This window comes from Catharus ustulatus, chromosome 3 (genome assembly GCF_009819885.2).
Source record: "Catharus ustulatus isolate bCatUst1 chromosome 3, bCatUst1.pri.v2, whole genome shotgun sequence".
NCBI classification, from domain to species: domain Eukaryota; kingdom Metazoa; phylum Chordata; class Aves; order Passeriformes; family Turdidae; genus Catharus; species Catharus ustulatus.
In genome coordinates, this window is record NC_046223.1 from 107,625,455 (window position 1) to 107,641,439 (window position 15,985).

The window sequence follows — 15,985 nt, forward strand, 5'->3', positions numbered from 1 at the left end:
GTCAGCATGATGCAAGATATAGGGAAGTCACCACACCACTTAAAGCACCCACAGTTGTGTTCTCTTAGGTACAAAACCCTGGCAGCACATTAGAGGTGTCTCACTTGGTTTCTTAACAGGTTTTGCCTGCAGACTGAGCATTACCCAGTCCTCAGACCAGTGGGTTAACACAGGGGAAAGCACTGGCCACCAAGTCACTGACGTGTCAAATCTGCTTTCAGGTTTATGTATTCTGCGTTTTCCTGCTATTCCCATGCTGATACTCCTCAATATCAAAGCTCCATGGCTTTAGTCTTCACCTACAACAGGAGTAGCAAAATGAATCCTCAATCATAACAGCCTTCTCTACTGGAAAAGTGTCTTGATATGTTTCTCATCACGAAGCCCACACAGATTTTTCCAGACATGACAGTGAGACATCTACTACAGAAATGCTTATAGCAGCAACTGGAAGACAAACAAGGCTTACATGAGCTGCAGTGACAGCACAAACTGTTTAGTGGGATCTAGGTATAGGTAGCAGCAGAGATGCGATTTTTTTCGACTCTTATGCTGTCTCACAAAGTGCTAATAGATTCACAAAATACATTCTTGCTCAAGTTAGCTTTCACAGAAATTCCCTGTTGTATAATTCTCTTTAATCTAAAGTTAAAAAGCAGACACCCATTATTGTGTATTTCCCCCAAAGGGATCAAGATTCATACTAAGCAGTAGCTTTCATTAAAACAGGAGAATGCAATATGAATCCAAACTCTTTTCACACCACTGTTCAGATGCAAAGAATAGACCAAAAAATTTTACCCATTAAAAAAACCAATCAAACAACAAAACACACAGAGGGAAATCTGACAGGACCTAAGCATCATGTTCTCCAGTAAGGAAAAATCCTTAACACTTAGCAGATAGGGTCCATGTACTGTCATTATTACTATTATAAGTCTTCACTAAAAATTGTTTCCTTTTAGGCTGACAGGATACTCAGCTAAGCAGTCACTGATGTTACCTGTGTGCGATTTGACCCACCTAGAAAAGGCAACTTGACACTGCAGAGCCACAAGCCTCCTGCAAGAATCACAGTTTACAGCCTTCCTGTCAACAGCCACTACAGGCTCAAGGATGTTCATCCCATCTGACTCCAAAAAAACCCCACATTCTTTTACTGACATCAAGCTCCCTGCAGTCCTTTGTTCATACAGAAGCTTAAAAAAAAAGCTTGAAGTGATTTACAATAAAGTTCACACCTGTTGCCATCTTCCTCCCCTACTCCAAAACAGATGCTTCCAACTGCAAAGCAGCACAAGTTCCAGACATGTCAGCTGAGCACACAAAAGACTAAGAGTTTAATGCTGTAAAGGAACAGAGAAGAACAATACAATAATTTAACTTGTAAAGGGTCAGTTAGCTAATATTGGGTGTAACTTCTCCATAGATACTGACAATCTATTTTCCCAGCAGATACCACAGAAACAATTTTACTTGTGAATCTGGGAAGCAGGCTGTGCTTGCTTAGGCCACCTAAATGACTTCATAAAATGAAGTAGCTCTTGTTTAGTCTGTCAGAAGTTGGTGCATTCACCTGCAGGGAAAGAGAAGCACACACAAGTCTGTTACATTACAGCAGCAGTACACTTGGTGTTCCAGTAGTGTAATTTAAGATTGACACCAACCTCTCCTTAGTTTTTCTTCCTTAGAAGCACTGGTCCAGATGACACTTGCCCATGTGGATGCACTCTGTGTGCTGCAAGACATTTCAGCTTTTCATTTCGTGTCTAGGACTAAAATTCTGTGGCCTGACATGACTCGTGAGAGCACATGCCAAATTGCTGAGCAAAAACACAGGAGAGACTTGAGACATGCCTGTTTTCTTACCCAGTCTGTGTTCCCCAGGATTGCATCTCCTTGGACAAAAAATGTCTAAAGGCTGTTGCCTAGTGTTGCAGATCACCACAGTGCAGTGGAAATACAGCTACAAGACAGGAAAACTTTGGTTATGTTTAGGGAAGTCTTATTTGGAATCCAATGTATACTGATCCCAAAGGACATGAAGGTTGTGTCAAGGTGGGGAGTGGCCTCTTCTCCCAGGCAACTAGTCACAGGGCAAGGCAAAATGGCCTCAAATTGCACTAGGAGCTGTTCAGGTTGGGTATTAGGTAAGAGTTTTTCACTGAAAAAGTGACAAAGCATTGGAACAGCCTCCTAGGGGAAGTGGTGGAGTCACTATACACAGAAGTGTTAAAAAAAATGAGTAGAGGTGGCACTTCACAATTTTATTTGGTGGGCATGATGGTCATCAAAAATTGGACTTGAGAATCATGGGGGTCTGTTCCAACTTGAACGAGTCTATAATTCTGTTCTGTGAACAGAACAAAAGTGGCTGGTCTTTATTCACCCCTTCCAGAATGTTACACCTTCAGGGAGGTGTCCAGCAGCCCCAGGCAGCACTGGCCAGCTGAGCCCTTACACAGCATTGGCTGTATGCACCACCCCTGCCAGGACTGCCAGCAGCTCATGACAGAACAGACACATCTCACCTGCTCTTGTAACAGAGATGTGCCCTGGACAAAGGTGAACACCCTCACTTCAAATCTCTTGAAGTGCTGAGGAAATTTTACTCTGAGGCTGTAATCAACTTTGTGGAAGACAGTTCTGTAGGAGTCTTTGTTGTTTTCACACCTGTTTGGGAAAGTGGGAGAAAATGTATTTAATCCAGACCTTCTACCAGATGTTCAAACACAGCAAAGAGCTTTCCTTTCCATTTTCCTTGGGCCATAGGGAAATGAATAACATCTCCCCAGTTTGTGATCTTTGGCCATAGTCAGGGTTGCTTCTTGCTTTCTTTCCAGCCAGAACTGTTAGCTAGAAGTTCTGGTCACTCACACAACCTCCTGCCCCAGAAGGCACAGCCACTGTGCTGATACCAGTAAGTGCCCCACAGATTAGCAGCCATTGCCTCCAAGGTGGCCTCTGCCACTTCCACCTCTGCCTCTCTCCCTTTCCTCCCACAGGGACAGCACCCTGTGCTGAGCAGTTACCAAACAGAGGAGGGAAGCCTTCCTCACCCATGGTCAAGGATGTGCCATTTGGGGAGGCTGTCCTGGCTCTGGGAGTTGGTAGCCCAACAGTCATCCAGGTTTAGATCCAATCTTGCATCTTTAGGCTGGAGAAGTTCAACTTCAAAATACAGAGCCTCCCTCAGGTATTTTACCACAGGATATTCTGATTCCTGGTAGGGTTCTGAATAGGATTGCTCTGCAAAAGAGTATTGATATTAAGAACCTCCTTTTTGTGGAGTAAGTATTCACACACTCCCTGCTTCTCTTTTTTCCACTTCCATTTACTCTGGCACAGTAATACTAAAACCTGGAACAGCATACAAATTTCAAGAAAAGGGGATAGAATGGCAAGAGAGCAAGATCAGCACTGAAAGCAAAAGTCTCAACTGTATTCCCTGGCTCTGAGGAGCCAGAAATGAAACACTCCTTCTGCAAAAAGTCGTAAGAGTAAGATTTTTATTCAAAATTGTCTCTAAAGTAATGAGAAGGGAAAAATCAATTTTAAAAAATCCTAATGGCTATTCCAGTCATTGTGAGTGTTTGGTTCAGGCTTCAGTCAGCCCTTTCTGCTGGCATAGGTACCCTTCTAAAGCAGTATTACATCTTTGACACAGGTTACAGCTATTGCAGTGAGTTGCTGAATCTGCTTAGCAACACTTAGGAGAAAGAAGCTGGCATCACATTCACAAAAATTTTCATTGTGCCCAGAGGAAGCAAGAAAACCATACATATGTCAGTGACACTAAGGCTCTTCCACCACAGATATTTGACCATTTTTCTTGCATTTTGGAATAGAAAATTCCTGTTAGAGGCCTTAAAAATTCTCCATTTCATCCCTTGATATATTTAAAAGTCATCTAAGCATGGTGCTAGGCAGTATTTTCTACACTGCCTTATGTGAGCAGAGTGGATGAGTAAGATCAATCTTCGGTCCCTTCTTGCCTCAGCCAGTGATTTTATAGAGTCTAATCACAGATGTTACCTTTGAAAAGCTTCAATGAAAGAGTGAGACAGCCAAGCCCTGGCTTAACACTGGGTGGTGGGTTCTTCTTAGATTCATATCGGACATCAGCAGTCTGCTTGACTGCATATGAGCAGAGAAACTTCAGTCTGAGAAAAGAGGATTAGCATTAGATTTTTTTACAGCCAAAGTAACATGCCCAACCTTTTTTGAGGGAATGGCACTTACTGGTATATAGGTGTATCATTGCCAGGTCTGAAATAGAGTACTTCATTTTCATATGTCGTAGTTGTGCTGTTGGACTGGAAGATGTACACATTACAAACAGGGCAGCCACATTAGAGTCTGATTTGTGTTTGGAACAATGTCTATATCCCTCCACTTGACTGATTCCACTGAGCAGACTATGCCTAGAAGCAGCCAGAAATTACCAGCCAGCAGCCCAATGCCCACAGAACTAAAGCTGACCATAGCTGACAGCTATGCCATAGTCAAGAAGAAAATTTATCAGCTTGAATATGACAGAACACCCTAGAAAGGGAGCACATGGGTCCTGAGAAAAACAGCAGCTATGTCTGTTTACTCAATCAGTGAGTAGAATGAGATGCAACAATGCAGAAACGAGCTGCATTTATGATACATGAATTCAGGCATGTTCTGATCATTTGTTATTTTATCTGTTTTCTACTTGTACGGTATTTGGTGGTAGGATCAGTATTTGCTCTAGTCTTTGGCCATGTAGTCATTAGCAATACCCAACCAGCTTCTGCAGGGTGTACAAATACATCTGAACAGCACAAACTCACATTCAAGCCCACCACAATGGGCAGAGGTGTCAAACTGAAGGCTAGTTCCAAAAAACACCTCTGACCTTGAAAAAACATTTTTACTCAATAAGAACTTCTGCTCAGCTGAATTTAGTAAGCTCAGGAAAAGTCTAGATGTATTACTGTGCTGGTTTCAGCTGTGACTTCCATGTAGTTTCTGCTCACCTCTGAACCTCTGCCAAGTCTAGCAGTAACCCCACCCCAATGCAGAATAAACTTCATGTGACTGAGCCCTTACCTTTCTACTTGTTCCACAAGTGTCCACATTGAACTTGAAGGTTGCAGTCTTCTCTGTCACTAGACTGGGTTTGCACTGTCTGTCCCTCAAGACAAGCAGAGCAGTGTCTAGGTCTTCACCCCCTGCCAGTTTGATTGCAGTAATAATCACAGTGCCATTGGGCAGGCACTCTGAAAGAGAAACATACATTTTCCCACAAATCAGGATTCAAACTCCTTTTTTAGCCTAAAAACAATTCTCAATAGATTTGCTGGCAAGTTCTTCTGGCAGCTCACAAGGAGCTCTCACTCTCTTCAAAAGGATTTTTTCTAGCCAAGATACTCAATACACTTAATGCTGATGAGTAGCTTTAGAATGACTAATATATATCCTGATTCTCCCCACATTCCACCAAAAACCCCCACCCAATTCAACTCTCAAAAATCACAAAAACCCTTTAAAAAAGCCTCTTGATTTTGGAGGTGTGCAGGGAAGTAGACTTTCCCACTGCCATCCCCCATTCCTGTACCAGGGAGGACAATCACTCCAATATTTAATTTTACTTGCCTTGTGGCATATTAACTAGTAAGAAATCTAACAAGCAGAGTGTCACACAACTCTAAAACCTAGAAACATTTCAGACTGCATGGCTCAGTTTTGCAACTCGAATAGCACTAACAGTTAATCCCCAACATGCTATTACGTATTAGCTCTGAAGGTGAAAATAAGCAGGAAACTGAGAAATCTCTCCTCTGAGCCAAGGTGATGCCATCCTTCAAGGTTAAGTGGAATGAAGCCTTTATTGCAGAGTTATGAAAGCCCTAGAGATGATAATCACAGGTTAAACAGGAGAATAAGGACACAGTGTTCAACTAAAGCATTCAAAAACTAAGGGCAGGTTATCACAAGCCAAAGATAATGGTGCTTGAGCAAAGTCAAATCCACAGAATGTATTTAAACAGAATGTTTGTAATTCAGGAGCTCACACAGTGAGGTTTTTCAGTTGTTTTGCAAAAGAGTGCAATACAAACTCCATTGCATTTATAGCGGTCCTTAAAGATGCTCAGTGATAAAGTAAATGCAGAATATATTTCTGTTTCTCCCCCTTGCCTATTTCATCAACATCAGCTAAGAGAAATTAAAGTTTTCTTACAAGGGCAGAAAATAACAGAAATTAAAGTTTTCTTACAAGGGCAGAAAATAACCCTTCCATTATACCTTTGAAGACTGTCTCAAAGAGAAGCCTCATTTTGCTTTCAAGAATATACTGTGTCCTGTTGACATCTCACAGCTAGAACGTGCCTTTCAACTGCTCCATGTTGGCAGCCTTACCTCATAGCCCACGTGGGGAGAAAGGAAAGGGACAGAGATTGCCAGGTGAGTGCCATTGTCCCTCAGAATGTAGTTGTACTTCTGTGCAGCCTCTGGGGTCAGGTGCCAGTCTGAGATGAAAGGTAGCCAGTTTTGGTCCACATTCCCACGAGTGATAATGAGATGAAGGTTCCTCCCGTCACAAAACCCTCCTGCGCTGGGCAGTACTGCAAAACAGCCAGGAGTCAGCCAGCTGCCATCAGTTTAACACAGCTCCCTGGGACTGGCAGTATCCCTGGCTGAAACCAGCCCAGTTCACAGCCAGGTTGGTGCAGTTTCACCCAGGTTCCACAAAACTTACCTGCATCTTTCACAGCTGACAGTGCAGTTACTGGGACAACAAAGGTCTCACTTGATGGATAGGTGATGAACGTGAGTGTGACATTCAGGGTGTATGCTCTCATGTCCTCTCTCATGTACTAGGAAAATCATATTTAGACATGAAAAATCACCAAGTGATATCATCTCTATACCATGGGATGCTGCAGTGCCTTAGTACACACCTCTTTTTTAACAGTTGGTGCATCAAGTGGGACTTGCATTACATATGCTGTGCTTCCATTAGCATATCTGGTCCTGTGTATTAGGTAGCCGTGCTGAACAGCTTCAGGTACAGCCACAGCAACCCCTTCAATGGTTAGGTTCAGAAGTTCAACATCTGGGAGGAATGTTCCCACTGTAACATTCATTAGTCTTGCACTCAGATTTAAATCTGAAAAGGAACAAATAGCATTAAGCTCTTAACTGTACCAAAACTATTGGTAAATTCAACATTCAGCTACTTACTATTGGTTATAGCAACTTCTGTTTGTTCAAATGGTGTTTCTATTTCCTTGATGATAGTATGTTTGGTTAGTCTCCATTTGTTGTCTTCCCACTGGTGTTCCAAGAACAGGTTGATGGCATATTTTACCCCAAGCTGTCCATTGTTCACAGAAGTCTAAAATTTCAAATCAACACTATTTAGTATGGCTTGATTTTGCATTTAAGTTATGTTGGAATATCTCAAGGTGAGCTAAATCTCCAGCCCCAACCAATTGCCCTTTTTGCTCAGGAATACTGAACTCTTGTAAAGCTGTTGAGATTATCTCAGAATACTCAGACTTCCTTTGGAAAATGATCTTCTACTCCCCCCAAAGCAGCGGGGGACATTGAATAGGGCTGCTCCTGCAACTTCACCAGAAATTCAGTTGCTGCATTTGCCCAGGACTCAGTTTACCCCAAGAAGCTAGATTTAGGTGTGTAGTCCCAACCCACCCCAAGAACACATGATCTGCTGGACTAACAGGTTAGTCCCATTCTCTTAAGTGGTCTGTATAAAATACAACAGAACCCATGCATACTTTACAGTCCACTTAGGACCATCTCTGAGGAGCATGACATCAGAACTAATAGGTGAAAGCTCTGTCTTAACTTGAGGAAACCATTAATCAATAGTTCTGTGTAGGATTCTGTCTACCTGTGCTTAAAAGGAAAAAAAAAATCTTCATATAGTGGTGATTACAAATGCTATCTTTGTCTGGGCTTCAGGAATTTTTAACAAACCCTTTGTTCTCCCTCACTCCCATCTTTTGTTTGAAAAGCACGAGATGAAGAATTATTCCTCATCAGAAAACAAACCAACATCCCAGAATATTGCCTCTATGCCACCTAATATAAGTCACTGACCTTGTAATAACCACCTTCTGCACCTATTGGAATCTTCATTGTAATTGCTTTTAACTCATTCAATAACACAAATTTCCTGGAAGCCATTTCCTTGGCAGAAAGTTTGCGTAGATCCACACCAGCTTCCACAAGCACATCCTTGAAGCTAGTCACTCCAGCATAGAGTGGTGGAACATACTTTGGAACAGTCCAGGTGATGGTTTTGTTTGTGTAGTCCACACCACCTTAGGGAAAAGACATGGAAGCTGTCAGCTCACCAGTTGTGAGCCTGTCCCAGTACATTTTTGGCATTGTAGCATGGTACCACACTCCTTACCTACAGGGCATGCTACAGCAGTATCCACCATCAGGATCACCCACTGGTATTTGTAAAACGTACTTGATCTCAGCACAGCAAAGGTGATTCCCTGATCCTGCAAGGAAGGCGTGGTTAGACCTGCACAGCCTGGCAGCCTGTTGGGCCAGAAGGAGCACACCAACCTCAAGCAGCTGAACTTGGGCAGCAGTGTATGGCACTCGCAGCACAACCCTGGAGTCCGTGGTGTTGAGTCCATAGCCTGCACTCCAAGCACTGCTCACAAGCAGAGCCCTTTTTTCTTCTGGCTGGTGAAATACTGTTTGCCATATTGAGGCTTCTTCTGCTTTTGCCTACCCAGAGAAATTCATCCATAGTTTAAAGATGATGTTCAAAGGAACAGGTTTACTGCATTGAACGATTTACTATCTTGAATTTCCCAGCAGTTTTGTTGCCTTACTTTGAATTTTACTAATGGGATGTCTGTCCAGCTTTCCCAACCTCATGCTTCCAGAAAACTTTCCATATTAAGGGCAACAGAGAATAACTAATGGCACTAACTGCACTGCTGCAGACTCTGCACATACAGAGTCCAAGAAGAAAAAAAAGCCTCTTCATAGTTTTTTTTTAGGCCATGGGGTCTTCAAGAGATATTTTTGTTGTTGGGGTTTTTTGGGTTTTTTTGCATAATTTCTTGCCTAGGGAAAACCTGATTTCTGCCTGCAGTTGTCTGTATTTCTAATCTATAAAAACATACTAAAACCACTTGATACAGAAGTTCCGTTTTTGCTACTTAAATACTTTTTGAAAGTACTGCATGGTTAAAGAAAATAGGATAGTTGTGCTAGAGGTAGCACTAGCTTTTGCTAGAAAGAAAACCTGTAGTTTTACTTCTGGAAATACAAGAGTCCAGTCCTCAGGTTCATCTTGAATGAAGTCTTTTATAGACTGTGGAACCTCCCTCCTGACAGAAACCTGCAGGGAAAAAACATCTGTAAGGGGTTTGCTGACAGCACTTATCTCCTTGTTTTCAACACCTTACAAGCCTATTTCAAGGGAAACCAGCATTTCCTAGAGAGAGATGCCACCATGCCTCATGATTTACCTATACTCTGCTTCATTCCAGTTTCTTTTTATTTTCCACCTGTCTTCTACTTTCTGTTTCCACTTAAGACCAGAGTTTGTTCTTGACTCCCACATTCTCTTCCAAGAGGAGTCCATTTTCCCTTTTGCACTCCTCCCCAGCAAATTCAGCAGGGAAACTTCTTTTAGGAGATGTACATTCTCTGCTGTCTCAAATAAGACTTGTTGGGGCAACATTCCGTGAGTTCAATCTATGAGCATAACCTTTTGAATATAATTTCCCAGCTTTATTAGATATTACTGCTAATATAGGTTATGCATCATAATATAAATGTATTACTTAAGGTGCATACTGCACTCTCACTAACAAGTTAGTTGTGGTAGGGCAGTGTGAAGCTGATTAAATTCTAGGAATATGCATTGGAAACACAATCTAAGAGAGCATCTTGTAGTACTTACCTCTCTACTTGTAGCACTTTGCATAAGTACTTACCTCCATGTAGTTACTTTCACATATTAACTCTCTGGCACTCCATGGACCATAATGGCAACTTGCACTTTTCAGATGAGTTGTAGCATTGCTCATATCAGGAGCATGAGATGCTTTGATTTGTATAGTTAGTGTGAACACATCTTTCTGCATGGGTAAAGGGAACATCTGCCTGTTAGGCTGATTTTCCTTAGCTGGGCATCACCTATCCTTGTGACCCTAAAGTAGCTTACAAAACACATTCACAAAATAGCAACTCCATACTGAAGCATTATCACTTTCAACTTCATTAACTATACAAGATATAGGCATGTAGCTACACAGTAACATAAATAATTTGGGCTGCAGGTTTGTTCCTTTTGTATAGCCTCAGCATTGGAAGTAGGAAAACAATAAAACCCAAGACACAGCTGATTTTTTTGTTTTATGACACAGTAGCACTGAACCAGCAACCAAAGTTTGAGTTTTTATTGTGATGTGTCTCAAGACACTAAATATTGTCAGGGCAGAGTGCAACACAGCTGCCAGATGCAATTCCCTATTGTAATCCACAAGAAAATAGTTGCCCTTTTAGGGCACATGTGATGTGCTTCATGTGTTCATCTGTAGGCTCTCCGAATGGCAGTACCATGGAATATTCTCAGACCTCTGGATACATTTAAAGAAAATGAAATTATTCTCTGCTAACAGATACTCAAGACATTATGAAACCTCAGTTAATTTCCATTAATAATTCAGTAATTTCTCACATAAAGTCAGTGTATAAGAGCACTGTAGTGAAAACATCTGTTACAGGCTTACCTGTAAGTGAGAATGGCAGCTCAGTGCAGAGGCACGGAACTCAATGTTCCTCCAGGTGTTGTAAGTCACTGTATAGCCACACTGTGCTGCCATGGCCTCGTCAAGCTCCCAGGCTGTGCCAGACTGATCTACAGGCACATAAATAGCAAAGAACTGTATAAACAAGTGTAACTGCTGCTCTGCCACAAGGACTCAGCTGAACCTGCTCTGATACAGCCCTGCTGCATCCCCTGGGCTCAGAGAGCTGCAAAGTGGGGGAAAGAGCTGTGACAAAGTGTGAAAAAAGAAAAAATGGTAAAATGACAGTCACACTGGGACAGGAAACACTTGCAGCTGAAGGACTGAAGATGGAAAAAAGCCCCAAACCACCAGCATGGTGACAGATGACAACAGCAACATCAGGACACCAACCTGTGGCTGGCACAGGCTCACGCGTCTCTGGTGCCTGCCCAGCAGAGTCTCTTCAGGAGACAATCCACCAGGATGATGAACACACTGAAGATAAGCTTGGATCTTTTTAGCATACAAACCATTTTTATGGATTTGAGCTTTTTAGCGTTTTGTGTTTTAGCTGTTTTGGTTTTTTCCTTTCCAAAAAGGATGGCTCTATGGTTTAAGATATATGTATCCCAGCTGCACAGTGTTTTGTGTATGAGTGAAGATGTCTGAACAAAGAACATGTTTTAAGTGGGTTTTGACACAGGTTTAACTTTCTAGAAGAATGGATACCATGGAGAACTTTTTCAAGGCCAAATTTACATTTTATACATATAATCTTACAGCAGGTGTTTATAGCCCAAAAAGTTTTATCACTGTGCCCTTCCAGGGCATTCAGTGATGCTTTTCACAGGGATGTCCCACTTGCTGTCTACTAAGTCCATAGCTAGAGGGCCCAGCTAATTTTTCTTAAACTTCATTAAGTATACACCTCCACTCAACTGAAGCCAAGAAGGTGAAAAGTGCAAAAATTCGTAATGTTGTGCCAACTTCAGCTAGTGAATTTTCAGAACAGTATGTGCTGTTACTAGAAAACATTATTTTCACAAAAAAAATCCACCAGCTTTAAAATGCCTAGAAACTACCATGTGCATTTCAATTTGTGCCCAAAGATAGCAAAATCAAGTCTAATCATGGCTAAGTTATCAAAAAACAAGTGGACAGTATAGGTTACACAGAAAGCAAGGTAGCAGTTGGGTTTACTTACAATGAGATCCAACCTAAGCCCTATAATAGTAGAATAATCCAGGGAATTTTACTATAGAAGGACCTCAGAGAATTTTAAACATTTCACCATGTGCAGCTGTCTCACAAAGTTCTTCTACATCAACTTACCAACAATAAAAAGAGATAAGTACTTGTCTTCAAAGTATTCTGCACTCAGTGTTATCCTCAGAAGGTTCCCCAAGCACTCCAAACTCATGGGTCCTGTATTTTCAAATGTATTGAAAATCTGGTAAGATGGGGATTCAAAATAAGATCCAAACAAATCTGCTGCTTCCCAGATTGCTTTATAAAGTCAGTGTTGTGACAGTCATACATGTCTGGTCAGGAGGGGTAAGAGGGCTGTGTTTACACTACCAGTAATCCCAGGGGGAAAGCTAACTCCAAAATTAGTATCCTATTAGTAATGGTGTTTAATGGTTTGGCAATGCTACCTGCAACAGCTGGTCATGGAAATAGGATTTTGGAACAGCTACTACATTGCTGCCCCAAGCTGAACACCTTAGATGAAATAAAACAGAATCTGAAAGTACCACACACCCCTGAAAAGAGAAAAACACCCAGCCTCTTAACCAAAAACTCCCAACCAATAAAACCTTACAAACAAACCACAAAACCAGAAACCTCCCCCTTTACCCCTCTATTCACAAGAGGAACCAAAAGCCAGTTTGGGTGGAGAGCAGCCACATCAGCTGTCCATCAGCCTACCCTGGTCACTTGCCCAAGGACCAGTGCCAGAAGCCAGGTGGCTCACACTGGGAAAGGACCACCAAGGAGCAAAGTCAAGGGCTTGAGAAGCTCCAGTCCCAAACTGTCACCACAGCATAAACCAGCCCTGGCTCCCACCTCTTACAGGCAGGGAGCAGGTGCACACTGTCCTAAGTGTAGGACTAGAGACCAGAGAAGGCTTCTCATTTGACATGCATGTCTAATAAATGGGGATTTGTTGCTTCAAATAGGAGCTTCTGTGGCATCATGTGCATCATGATGGCACCAACTAAACCTTTTAAAATAATGGTGCAATTTGAGAACTGACAGGATTCTTTTCACTAGAGGGTTCAGCACTGTAGGCTGAAGTTTACTAGTGATGCAATTCCCACGTCAGAGATGGTCACTAAGGAGCAGCAGACTGATGCTGGTGAACATTACTCTGTTCCACCCAAACTCCAAGCTACCTACTGGATTCAGTGCAGAAGCTAGATAATTGCTCCAAGCTGGATAAACCTTCTCCAGAACCTATTTACTTTGATCTTTGGGGATTGCCAGTGTGTTTTATAGAAGACCCACTGTGAGTAGGGCAGACAGTCCTAGAAACAGCTCTCTGCATCTGCTGCTCCAGGACCAGCTCTGTTGTGTAAGGAAAGACTTTTGGCTACGAAAAATGTTTCCTCTAAGATGAATCACTGCTATCTTTATAATATTTTGTTGTATTTTTGGCTGGGATAAATTTCATTTTTTTCCTAGTAGCTGGTACAGAGCTGCATTTTGGATTCAGTGCAAGAACTATGCTGATAACACACTGAAGTTTTGGTTGTTGCTGAGCAGTACTTAGCACCAAGCCAAAGACTTTTAAAGTGGTTTGTGTTGTGTCAGAGAGGAGGTACACAATAAGCCAGGAGGCAGCACTATCAGGACAACTGAGCTGAACTGGGCAAATGTATATTCTATGCAATAGACTATCATGACCTATATATAAACTGGGGAGACTTGTCTGGAGGCACAAATCACTGCTCAGGGACAGACTAGGCATCAGTTGTAATGAGCAACTCTATTGTACAACACAAATATTTGTTAGATTTTATAACTTCAAAAATTAAAATTATTATCATAATTGGTATGGTCATATTTTACTTGGTTCCAATATTAAAATATTGTTCTGAATCCATGAGGCTTTTCCTGAGCCTTCTCCCCATTCTGCAGGGGTGGGAGGGGATGAGGAATGAGCAAACAGCTGCCTGGTACTTAGCTAGGCTAAACTATGATAAAAGACCTTACATATTGTATGGCAACTAACAACAACCACACTCAAGAAAATAAGAGTAAAGCCCTTAGTAATTCATCAGTACTTGTTACCAGAGTGAGGAAAGGTATAAACATTTGCTTAATATAGTGACCCATGAAACTAGAGTGTATTTTCCAGCAAACCCCTGTATATTTAAAGTTTCTCAGAAAAATGCAAAAGTAAGGCTGCCAGAAGAGCTTCAGACTCTTCTGAAACACACACATAAGCCTAGATACTACCTATGGAAAAGCCTGGAAACTGATGTGAAATCAGTTTATAGCAGCATTACCTGGTGTCTCTTGAGTCCATACCCCAGAGAAAAATACCCCTATTAGTAACAACCTGTAAGAGAAGACAGGGATTAGCAGCAGTTTCAGTCAGGGCAAATTGATAACCAATTTCTTGCTCAGAAAGTTCTCCTCAGAATATTAAACCAGCCTTAAGTTTAGGGCAACAATTCTAGACCAAGCAATTGGAAAAAGGGGTTTTCCTTAGTCATCACTAGAAAATTAGGGAAGGCAAACCAGAAAATACATTTAATGACTTAAGTAAGATCACTTATGTTTAGTAGCCACAGACTCTCACCTCTGCACCAGGCTCAGCTTCATTGTTCATTTGCTCAGCCTCTGTATGGTGGTTTTTCTTTTACAGCACTACACACCCCAAAAAAATCTCCTTTCTCAGTTTTGCATAGAAATCAAAGCCTTTCTGGCTTTTTAGCCCTGGATTAAATAGAAAGGCTGCCACATTTATATTGATGAGACCCTTTTTCAGCTGTTTGTCCTCCTAATTATCCTGTAATTCACATCACCTGATTATTTGCTTTACTGATTAAATCGGCTCCTACAGGGTTCCTAGGTCTCTCTATTTTCATGTCTGTCAGCTCCTAACTATCAGGTTCTCAAGACTCATTTGGTTAGAGCAGGTTGCTAATAATTCCAAAGTTGTGGGTTTGATCCCTCTATGGGCTATTCATCTTAGAGTCGGACTTGATCCTTGTGGTGCCCAATTCAGAGTATTCTGTGATTCTGTGAAATTGGTGCTGCTCTGGTAAAGCATGAGGTAATTCCTCATTTTGCATCTACTGTGCTCTTGTGTGGTGGGTTGACCCTGGCTGGATGCCAAGTGCCTTCCTCAGCTAGATAGGGGAGAGAAAATGTAAGGAAAGGCTTGTGGGCTGAGATAAGGACAGCCTAAAATTTCAGCTTGGGAAAATTTGTCTAATTTACTGCCAATCAAATCAATGCAGGATTATGAAAAATAAAAACTAGATCTTAAAAGCACTTTTCCCCTATCCATTCTTTCTTCCTGCACTCCACTTCCAGTTTTTCTCCCTTTTCCCCACTAGCAGCACAGGACAACAGAGAGTGGTGGCTGTGGTCACTCCTTCCTCCTCAGGGGAGGGCTCCTCACAATCGTCCCCTGCTCCAGTGTGGGGTCTCTCCAATAGAAATCTGTCCTACGTGAACTTTTCCTTCCCATAGACTGCGGTTCCTCACAAACAGCTCCAATGTGATCCTCCCATGGGATGCAGTCCTTCAGGAAGAGACTGCCACCAACCTGCTCCAGTGTGGGCTCCTCTCTGCACAGCTCCTGCCAGGAGCCTGTTCCAGGGCAGGCTTCCCACAGGGGCACAGCCTCCTGCAGGCACCCCCCAGCTCTCCTGTGTGCTCATCCCTGGCTGCAGGTGGATCTCTGCTCCCCTGTGTGCTCCTCCCTGGCTGCAGGTGGATCTCTGCTCCCCTGTGTGCTCCTCCCTGGCTGCAGGTGGATCTCTGCTCCCCTCTCTGCTCCTCCCTGGCTGCAGAGGCTCAGCTGCCTCTCCCTGGGCTGCACCAGGGCTGCAGGGGAATCTCTGCTCTGGTACCTGGAACATCTCCTGCCCCACCTGCACTGACCCTGTGTCTGCAGGGCTGTTCCTCTTGCATTCTCACTCCTCTCTCATGGCTGCAGTAGCATAGGGCTTTTTTCCCCCTTCTTAACTCTGTTATCCTAG

At 42.5% G+C, this 15,985-nt stretch overlaps 1 protein-coding gene across 1 annotated transcript; it reads right to left on the reverse strand.

The window, feature by feature from the left end:
* Positions 1-1,155: 1,155 nt before the first annotated feature.
* On the reverse strand, positions 1,156-14,323 carry LOC116994278 (zona pellucida sperm-binding protein 2-like). Its single transcript, XM_033055843.1, has 21 exons — positions 14,279-14,323; positions 12,099-12,191; positions 10,767-10,894; positions 9,969-10,112; positions 9,284-9,367; positions 8,578-8,745; positions 8,414-8,510; positions 8,098-8,321; positions 7,216-7,369; positions 6,933-7,141; positions 6,731-6,848; positions 6,391-6,596; positions 5,762-5,879; positions 5,080-5,249; positions 4,243-4,316; positions 4,036-4,163; positions 3,060-3,249; positions 2,532-2,673; positions 1,870-1,966; positions 1,668-1,738; positions 1,156-1,576 (listed from the first exon to the last, which is right to left on the reverse strand). The coding sequence occupies exons 2-20, from the start codon at positions 12,184-12,186 to the stop codon at positions 1,674-1,676; spliced, it is 2,604 nt and encodes an 867-aa protein (XP_032911734.1). The 5' UTR covers positions 12,187-12,191; positions 14,279-14,323; the 3' UTR covers positions 1,156-1,576; positions 1,668-1,673.
* Positions 14,324-15,985: the final 1,662 nt, after the last annotated feature.

Coding starts and splice junctions, on each gene's coding strand:
- LOC116994278 (XM_033055843.1), bottom strand. CDS start 12,186: ATGAGTTTGGAGTGCTTGGGGAACCTTCTGAGGATAACACTGAGTGCA. Junction 8,746..9,283: donor GGACTCTTGTATTTCCAGAA/GTAAAACTACAG, acceptor TTCTCTGGGTAG/GCAAAAGCAGAAGAAGCCTC. Junction 6,597..6,730: donor GTCAGCTGTGAAAGATGCAG/GTAAGTTTTGTG, acceptor GCTGTTTTGCAG/TACTGCCCAGCGCAGGAGGG.